Source organism: Uloborus diversus, chromosome 3 (assembly GCF_026930045.1).
Source record: "Uloborus diversus isolate 005 chromosome 3, Udiv.v.3.1, whole genome shotgun sequence".
In the NCBI taxonomy this organism is placed as follows: domain Eukaryota; kingdom Metazoa; phylum Arthropoda; class Arachnida; order Araneae; family Uloboridae; genus Uloborus; species Uloborus diversus.
The window spans coordinates 74238699-74248708 of NC_072733.1; the positions used below are offsets into that span (position 1 = coordinate 74238699).

General features: G+C 30.3%; 1 protein-coding gene across 1 annotated transcript in view; it reads right to left on the minus strand.

The window, feature by feature from the left end:
* The window catches only part of LOC129218801 (glutamate decarboxylase-like), a 136432-nt gene extending 127396 nt beyond the window's left edge, over positions 1-9036 (minus strand). Inside the window, exon 1 of the mRNA XM_054853123.1 lies at positions 8988-9036. Coding sequence (XP_054709098.1) covers positions 8988-9036 — 49 coding nt within the window. The remainder of the gene's footprint in view (positions 1-8987) is intronic.
* Positions 9037-10010: the final 974 nt, after the last annotated feature.

Here is a 10010-nt window from a genome sequence, read left to right on the forward strand (position 1 = left end):
TCCACTCATAGCGTCTCACCTAGTGAATCGATTTTGATGATTCTTTTTTTACTGGATAGGGGATGGCTCAACTTAGGTCCCATTACTTTGTTTGACCATATTTGTTCTTTAGAAAAAAAGTTATGGGCAAAAAACAGTACATTTTATGCAATTTCCCTATTAAATGATTTTGTAGCGAAGTTCGCACTTGGTCATCCGTGGATAACGGTGGCTCAGTGGTAGAATTCTTGCCTCCCATGCGAGCGTCCCGGGTTCAAATCCCGACTAGGACAAAGTGAATTTTACTAAAATTTCGTTTCGACTGTTTCCCGTATTTTCTCGAATCTTCTTTTAATTTCTGTATCTTTCCAAGTCTGGAAAGTTCCCGCACTTTCTCAAGTTGTATATAAAGAGATGTAACGTTCATTCTTGGTTCTGAATAAAGATCTCGAGTTGAGACTAACGAGTATTCGCTTCATTTAGCTTTCACATTGTTTTCGCTATCTTCATCTACGCGACAATAGGAAACTCATTGTTATAAAACTTTGGTGCCCTATAACAGTAACATTAATAGTAATTGTAATGATAATTTTGAATGAAGGCTTCTCTGAAGCAAGCATCAAATTTCTTCAAGGGATATTTCGATAATGGGGAAACTGGCGCTGTCGTCTCATTTTTGGGTAAATAATTTTATTTTAGTAACCCTGCTGATGTATAGTAACCCTATGTGAATTATCAAAATCTTCCTTTCTTCAGTGCTATTGCTCCATAGTAGGGGTAAACCTAACCTGGAAGCGAGGTGATGCAGTGATTAGGATCTGCTTAGCCTTCACAATGCTACCATTAGGTTTGACTCAACTACTCTGTAGTATTTTTATCGTTATCATCTCGGGGCTAAGTAAGAAAATACAGGATTGCATCATGAGCAACTTAGATGCTGTGGAATGTAAATTAGTTAGGAAAAACGTAATACTTAAATGGTTATAATTAAATTAACTACGCATGATTTCCAGAGAGGAACAAAGATAAGTTTTTAGTGCCAATCGCTTAAAGTTTAACGCGTGTCAATGGTTTTTTTTTTTTTTTTTTTAGTATGGAGCATTTTTAAGAAAAAAATGTGAAGTTTCGTGATGGTAACTTCTTATTATTTCTGAAATACTTAATTTACACTAAAAAGAATGAAATAAAAAAATTTTGAAAAAAAAATAGAACCGACTTCAAAATTGCTCTAAAAAGTGAAAAATAATTTTATTCTTTAAACACCATCGATAATGCTTTTAAACATAATTTTTGAAGTTGGCGCAAAAACGATAGATAAAATCATTCACAGCCATAACTCAAATACAACTATAAATTTAACCAGGACCAGTTTCTTCACTATCACATACATTATGCATTGATGACAGCATATTTGAATAGCGATATAAATGTTTCGTTCGTAACTTAGGATGCTTTTCTGAAAAAAAAATATGAACGAAGCATGGTTACACTAGATTTTACGTTTTGTTTTTGCGCCAACTTCAAAAATTATGTTTAAAAGCATTATCGATGGTGTTTAAAGAATAAAATTATTTTTCACTTTTTAGAGCAATTTTGAAGTCGGTTCTATTTTTTTTTCAAAATTTTTTTATTTATTATATCTTTAACAACAAGCTGAATTCTTTTTCAGCTTTTTTTTTTTTTTTTTCATATATTGCATATTAATCACTCCAAGTGCTAGAGTAAAAGAAAGCCTGCAAACTGAACGTAGTTTAAAATTGGCAATATATTTCAAAAAATATCAGACACGGAGAACAAAACCCCCGCTTGAGGTTTTGTCATTTTCTTTCCGTCCTCCCATAAAGTACCCAGTGTTCAGTTTCGTTGTGAAATAATCTGTGTACTCTGAAAACACTCATCAAAAGCCCGATCTACTGACTTTTATTATTAGAGGGACAAAATAAGTATTTGCTGAGGCCGTGTAATTCGAGGGGTGGATCAAGTAGCCTAGGGACTGATTTCCTGTATTAGAAAGTGATCCACTGCTGCGGTTTTCCTTCCTACTCTCCTCGGTCGCCGTAAATCAGGAGATCTCTGCATATCCTCCTGAATCCCTACTCCCAGTGGCATTTTCTCCGAGCCTCTACGAGAATATTTCCTTACTGAAGGAATTCTGAGAGGCTGTGTCCACTCTTCAAGGTGAAGACGAGGTCAAAGATCAGGCGGTAACTGTTCCTTCATCCGATTAAGGCTAGGTGAAAGGTGAATCTATTTCCACTGTTAATCCTTTAACCTTTATAAGCTTCTTACCAGTTATTCACTTCGTCCTTATGTCTTCGTAGTTGGTAAGGTGGTTTATTCGATCAAATAGGAAATTACGCTGCAAAAGACGTCATAAACTCCGGCACTTACTGTGAAAGTGGTGAAGATTGTGGGTTTATGTGAAATAGTATTAGAGTAGGTTAATCAGTGCGTTTGTTTTGATTGGGGTTTCTAAACGTGCGTTTGGTGACTTTGTCGTGCTCTAAATTGATGTGGCGTTAAATGCGTAAATTTATTTATTATTTCACGAAAAGTACTAACTTGTAAAATATTATAGAAATTGGATCAGGAGTAAGAATTTAAAAAAAAATAATTGCTTTTTTAAATAACAGTAATCGAATTAATGTTGTACGTTTTCTAACAATATTTCTGTTTTAACCATCATTACCGAGAAATTTCTGACTGCTTAGTTTTTTATTGCTTATTTCTTGCAATTAAAGTCTCATCTAGCTTACAATGTAGTTGCATTTCAGCAGAACTTATGCTTTACTAGCGATAAAGGGAGTCTTTGATTGTTTTTGCAAACTCCATTCGTATTCTGCATGAAAATGAGGTATCTGAACATTCATATTCGTAAATAAAACGTTTTCTTGAATTTCCTACTCAATAGAGTGCTAATGTTGATTATTTAAATTGTTGTTTGACCGTAATGCACACTGGAAAGTTATAGTACACAAAGTTAACATCGCCACTCCATTGTTACATTGCAATCTATAAATAATTACTATTTAGTTTAAATTTAGAAATTCTAAAAAAATCATTTATCAATTTTGAACCTCGCAACTTTTTATGCCAATGGCTTTCAAAACCCACTTTTCTCAAATTTGTTTTTTTTTTTATGTTTTTTCCTTTTTAGATCATTAAACATCCTTAATGTTTTACAAATTACCCTTAATGTTAACAAATGAGCAGAGAAACATTCATACACGTGTTTCAAAGTAGCTAACTACAAGTTTTTTATAAGAAAGAAATAAACCCAAAAAATGAAAGTTACGAGAAACGTATACAAATTACCTGTAAAGATTTTTAAAAAGTAGAGATGGAAAAAAAAAGGATCAATTCCCTAACATATTAACTTTTTAAGAATGAAATGGAAGATGGCAGGGAAAAAAGAGATAAATAATATATTGATTATTAATGATTATAATGGTTGACACTTTATATTTAAAAAAAGAACAAAATAGTTAAGTGCATTATTTTTAAAATTTCAATTGCTTTTCTTTTCCATGTTCTTTGCCGTTCATTTTTTTTTTCAAAATACAAAATGAAAAAGAAAAATGCTACACTAAATTTTTCAGGCGTACTTCCTATTTTAAAAGCGTGAAATACGCCTGTTGATGATAATACTTGTTTTCTTTGATGTCTTCGATATATTTTCACTTCAAAGGTACTGTTGATCGAAACTTTTTCTGTCTCCTTATCACGTAATAATACGCGTTTTTGTCTAATAAAATGATTTTCCTTCAAGACGTCATATTCATCGAGTCATTCATAATTGTTTTCCACGTGAACTACTGCAAAGTTAGACAAAATTGTCTGAGAATCATAGTTGTCGTTAAAAATCATTAACCTACTGTTATTTGTTTTAGATACATACAAAACAAGATAACTTCAATTCCACATTTTAAAAAATGAGTCTGTTATACTGCCGTGGGCCGGTAAAGGGCAGTTACTGCAAATTTTTCATTTTTCATTTTTTTTTTTTTTTTTTGTCATTTATTGTACGTTAGCTTTATAATACAATCTTGCTCATTTGAAAAAAAAAGTGCGAATAAAACGTCTAATTTCAAAATGTCCCTATTGTTAGTATTGAATCCAACACACATTTCTTCAAATATCTCGAAACCTCACTTCTGCAGATACTGCCGTTTACCTGCCCACGGCAATATAGTTAGATACTCAGGATCTATTTCTTTCTTTTCCGTAATTGTGGCATTTTTTTTTTCATAATTGATTGTTTTATTCAACGTTTTTTTTGGGAATTGCATCAGTTTTTTTTTTTTTTTTTGTATTTTTCTTTGTTGTTTTTGAAAGTTTTATATGCTTTCCTCCCCCCCCCCTTTTGAATGACTATTTTGCTCTTCCAGTTTTTCAATCAATGTTAGAAAATAATTTTAACATATTTATGTGCAACAGTGAGGTGTTTTTCACGTACAACCATTTTCTTGCATTACGAAGGAGTTTCCATATGAATCCAAAACTCGTGTGTCCAGTTTTCTTCAAAAATGTAAATGTGTATATTCGGCTCCAAGATGTGCTCTTTAAATCACAATAATTTGAATGACTTCCTACCCATAGTTCTAATTCCATAATTATTTTTATTTGAAAAAAAAAAGAAAAAAAAATCCTCTCTAGCTCTTTTATTGATGTTTTTACTAAGCATTAAATCCTATATCAAATAAAATTGTAAAACATTATTTTTTAACCACTGAAAAAGGAAAAGGAAAAACTAATTAAGGCTCAAAATTGAATTAAAACTTCCTGCACGTTTGATAAGGTTACAGAAAAGTAAAAATAATGGACCGCAATCCACCTGCAGTTTTTACCATATTAGTTCTAATAATTGGATTTAAAAGAAAAACGGACGATAGACGTCTTTTTATACACATTAAATTTGCATAAAGATTAAAAGTACTCTTGGAATAAAAGCATAAATCCAACAATTTTTAATAAATCCTTGGAGCACAAAAGAAAAGTTTCTATTGTTCAGCATTAAAATGTGAGATAATAGTATAAGCCGACCAAACAAGTGAGCTCCGACAACTGGACTCAACCAAACAATAGAGATTAAGATTGGTCAGTGAAGCGACACTAACTCCACGACAGTACTCATCTTCACAATTAAGGATTAAGAAAGGAATTACTGTTAAACGGAATTAATCTGGGTTATTAGACTTCCAGCCACTAAGTCGGCAGGAAGTAGTAGTAATTACACCGTAGTTTAACAAATACAAAGGGTTGTGTGTTTATTAATTATGCTTGTTAAAAAATGAAATAATTTTTAATCATTTAGTAGTGCTTGATTACATTTACGTATTAGGGTGTTTACTGGAATAAATTTCTTTTGTAGAGGATATAATACTTAAACATCCTCCATAAACCCCTTTCTCTTACTTGTTGGAATTTTTCGCAAGTTTTGATCCAAATGATCATCAAGGAAGGCATAAGGTTTTTATTTAACAAACAATTTCGTTTTTAATTCTTTAATAATTTTGTAAATGTGAAATAGTTATTTAGTAATTTCAGAAATGAAAACAACAAGTTATTGAACACGTCAGGCTTTAACGTATGTTTTTAGTGATTTGTATCTACCGAAAAAATGCTTCGAAATTTCTGAGTAATAAAGATAAAATTAATGAATTATGTAGGTATTTGATAAAGAACAATATAAGAAGATTGGTACATTATGGTTCCAAAAAAAATTTTTTTTTAGAAAAAATCATAGTTAATTTCATTTCTGTTTTGCTTTTCTCAGAAGTTTAATGGAAACGAATGAGTTCTTTAAAAATTATTATTGTTATTGAAATGATCCAGATGGGTTAAGCTTTTTGAGTATTTCAGTGATATTTAAGCTCTAAAGAAATTTCTTATTTTGATCAAGCAAAAACGAATTTTAGTGTCTTAGTATAAGGTACCGAAACATGATGTAGAAAAATTTCTTTGAATTTTACTTTAATTGAAAAGTTTAAGTTTCTTTTCACTTAGGAAAATGCATTACTTTATTGCACAAAAAGATATTTTTTGGTCCTTTAAATGAACCTTTACTTTTTACTTCAGTTAAATATTACTCGTTTTACTGATCTTTGGATTTATTTAAATGTTTTACCGCAAACACAACAAAATGTTTGGATCAGATATGAAACATTACCAAAGCCAACATAGTTAGTCAATATTATCTAAAATATTAGATTTTCTTTAACTTAACGTTACAGATGTGTTAAATTTCTCTCAACGAGTTATTATTTTGTTTTGCATAAAACTCTATAGATAAATGAAAATTTTTAATTTAATTTAAAGCTAAAATGACACACTAAATTTAAACTCATATCTGTAATCTCAATTAAATGACTCTTTTTGTTTATTGATAAATTACTGCCTTTTGAATTGGTTCACTCAAAAAAAAGAACTATTTTCTTTTTTTTTTAAGTGAATGCTATATTAAAAAAAAAACCTTTGCATATTACTTGCAATCTTGAAAATCTTTTATTACTAGTAGTTACTTTTCCAACAATAAGTTATTTCATTTCAAGCACTAAATTCTATAGCTTACCTAAAATTTTTATTTTCATTTAAGGTTATTCATACTTATTTTCCTTAATATTTTATTTTCAATAATAAGGAAGAACTGAACTTTTTTTTTTTTTGAAAAAAAAGCCGCTGCAATAAAATAAAATACATTTGATGCCGTAAAATATTGTAATATAGTTTTGTGCGAGAAACTAAAATATTCATACATTTTTTTTTTTAGGGAGAGGAAAAAGAAATAATGGAAAAATTAAGAATTTCTCTTATTTTTCCAATTTTTGCTAATCAAATAAAACATGCAACTGCACATGCTGAATTTAAAGCAGTAATATTGTCAAAGAAAATGATTGCAAATTCTTTTTTTACTGACTTAGGCATTTTTTACTCCTAAAACTATCTAAATTTATCATAGAAATACCTTCATTGTTAAAAGAAATTCAAAATCTCTACATCTCTTTGATTTATCTTAAAACAAAATAATTTCTTTATGCACTGCTTGAACTTTTTTTCATTTTGTAATTGTAAGCAATATATTTTGTTTGATAATTTTCATACATTTTACTCTCATATATATCATATTTAGAATTATCATAGATATCTTTTAATTGTTAAAATAAATGGATAACCTCAATGTACCTCTCATTTTTGTTGAAGTTAAAAAAAATCATTAATAATCTGCTTGCCCCCTTTTTTTACTTGATAACTACAAGCAATACATTCTATTGAATAATTTTCATATTTTTCGCTCTTAAAGCTATCTAAATTTACAATAAAAATCATGTGATTGTAGAAAAAAAATCACATCAATGTCCGTTTCATTTCTCTTGAAACAAAATATTTTTTTACTGCAGTATTTACATTTTTTTCATTTGGTAATAGTAAGCAGTATATTCTATTAAATAATTTTCTTGTTTCGTGTTAAAACTATCTACAATATTTATTATTAAAAGAAATCTATAAAATCTATGTCACTTTCATTTATCTAGCACCAAAATCTTGTCCTCAAAGCATTACTTTTGGAATTTTTCCATTTGATAATTACATGCAATCTATTCTGTTAAATAATTTTCATATTTTTCACTTTTAAAAGTATCTAAATTTATCATAGAAATTGCTTGAGTGTTAAAAAAAAAATAATAACATCATATTCATTTTCTTTTGTCTTGAAGCAAAATATTTTCTTCAATGCAATGCTTGCAATTTCCTATTGGGCTTCAAATGAGTACAACTTTGGATAACTATTTAAAAAATCTTTTGTTAATAAATAGAAAAAATCCGAGAAGAAAATGAGCTATACAATGTATCCAATCAGTTGGCTGTATATTAGTGGATTGTTAAGGTGTAAAAGTATTTAGTTGATTCAAAAATGGAAAAAAAGTAAGTTTTTAAAAAATTGAAAATATTTTAAATTATTTATTTAAGTTTAAATTTTTTCCGGCGAAATCGATTAATCTTCTTTAGTACATTGTAGCTTCACTAAAGAGCATGATAACCAAGGTGAAATGAAGGGCATCTGCGCAGAAGCTAGGAGCGCTTCGCCCAATTCATCTAGCTTCTGAAGCGAAAAAATGTAGATGAAATTTTTGAAACTTTAAAAAATATTAATAAAATTTTTCTTTTTATTACTATTAATTATCTTGTACTTTGGTTTGTTTAGACAAAAACATTATTTTTCACACTAAGATAAAATCCTTTTAGAAATGGAAATTTTTCTCTACGGGTAAAGCTAAAAACGGTTAAATCTTCCCGGAAAGCTATGTATTTATGAAATTCGTCTCTAATAGCTTGAAAATAGGAATTTTTCACAACTTTGGCTCTTATACGTCATTTACAAACAGTATTTTGAGAAGATTTCGTTCTTAATTCTCATGCGAGATTTAATGGAGCAATAAATCAGTTTTCAGGAATTTATTTTTTATGACATGAAGAATTTCTTGCATACATAACAGCTTCTGCTCTTGAAAACATTTACTTTTTCACAGTTTTTTTTTTTTTTTTTTTTTTTTTTTTTTTGTACACTTCTTCAAGAAGTTGATGAGTTTTGAAGCTTTTCGGCTCACATTTGGCCATTAAAAACTGCTTTATGATTTATTTATTTTATTTATTTAATTATATTTATTTATTTATTTTTTGGTGGTTCTGTTTCTAGCTGTAAATTCTAAAGTAATCGATTTTCAAGAATTCCTACTTTACGAAGATAAAATCCTTGAAATTCCCGGCAAATATTTTATCTGAAAAGCTCTTCCTAAACACAACAACTTGTTCTTGAAAACATTTGCGTCCTTACATTTTGGCTTTAGGTAAAAGAGGTAACGTTTCGAACCCTTTTCATATTTTTCCTTTAGGCAAGAGAATCAGTTTTTTGACGATCCGTATAAGCTAACTTTGTAATCAAAAATTTACCGTTTTAGGAGGGGGTTTCACATTGTTTAAACGTTTCTGAATTTAAGAGAAATACTTACCGGTGTAATTTAAAACACCCATGTCCATTGAATTGAGTTTCTTGTCCATGGCGGAAGAGATGGCGGCTTCCCTAGGTGCCCAAGTTACGTCTGGGAACTGGGATTCTGTCGCAGCCTAACTCCGTCCCCCCATTGCAGTTACCCCCACACACCATTAATATATGCGATATTTAAGGTTCGCGCGCTCCACGCATCTACCGACGCACGCCTTCGCAAGCTCCACGCATTGGAACATCCCTCACCGTCTTTCCATTGGTGGCTGAATGATCTCGCCAAGGAAATAGGCGGAGTCTGCTCTTGAGCTTCTTCGCTCTATCGCAATGTTCTCCCCAACAAGGTTTTTTACCCACGCTCCCATATAACAATCCGGAAACTTTTCACTCTTTTACACAGTTACTCTGAGAAATAGTAGTGGCGTGGGAGGAATGATTACTCCTATCTGAATACCTAAACAAGAGGTTTGGTAAGCCGCATGACTTGTTAGTAAAACGATTTTTGTGCTCTTTAATTTTTTATGAGCCTTTTCTTTACTGTCCATAGTGTATTTATTTTCTTCTCGTTTTTTGCTTTCAATTAAGATGTATTTTTTTAATATAAAAGTAGCCAGAATTTGCTAATTTTAAAAAAGTTTTTTAATTCCGATTCGATGAAAGTCAGTTTAAAGCAAAATAGTAGATTGCTGCTTTAGAGAATATTACTTAAGCAAACTTGTAAAGTATCGAACTGTCCATCAAATTTGCTATAAGTATTTTTAAAGTATAACTTGCATATCGTTTAAAATGTTTAGGCTCAATTTAAATGTTTCGAATATTACAATAACGTTTCACCGTGAGTGCATGCAAAAACCGATGCCTTGAGTATTGAATGAAAAATATTCGAGGGAAAATAGATCAGGCAGACGGAGAGAGATTCAATGTCAGAGTGTGATAGTCTCTCCGAGCTACAAGTATTTCATATCAACGCTGCTGCATGCCTGTGCATTGTAAATAGAAGATATGAGCTAGGTTCAAATTAGGTCAGAGT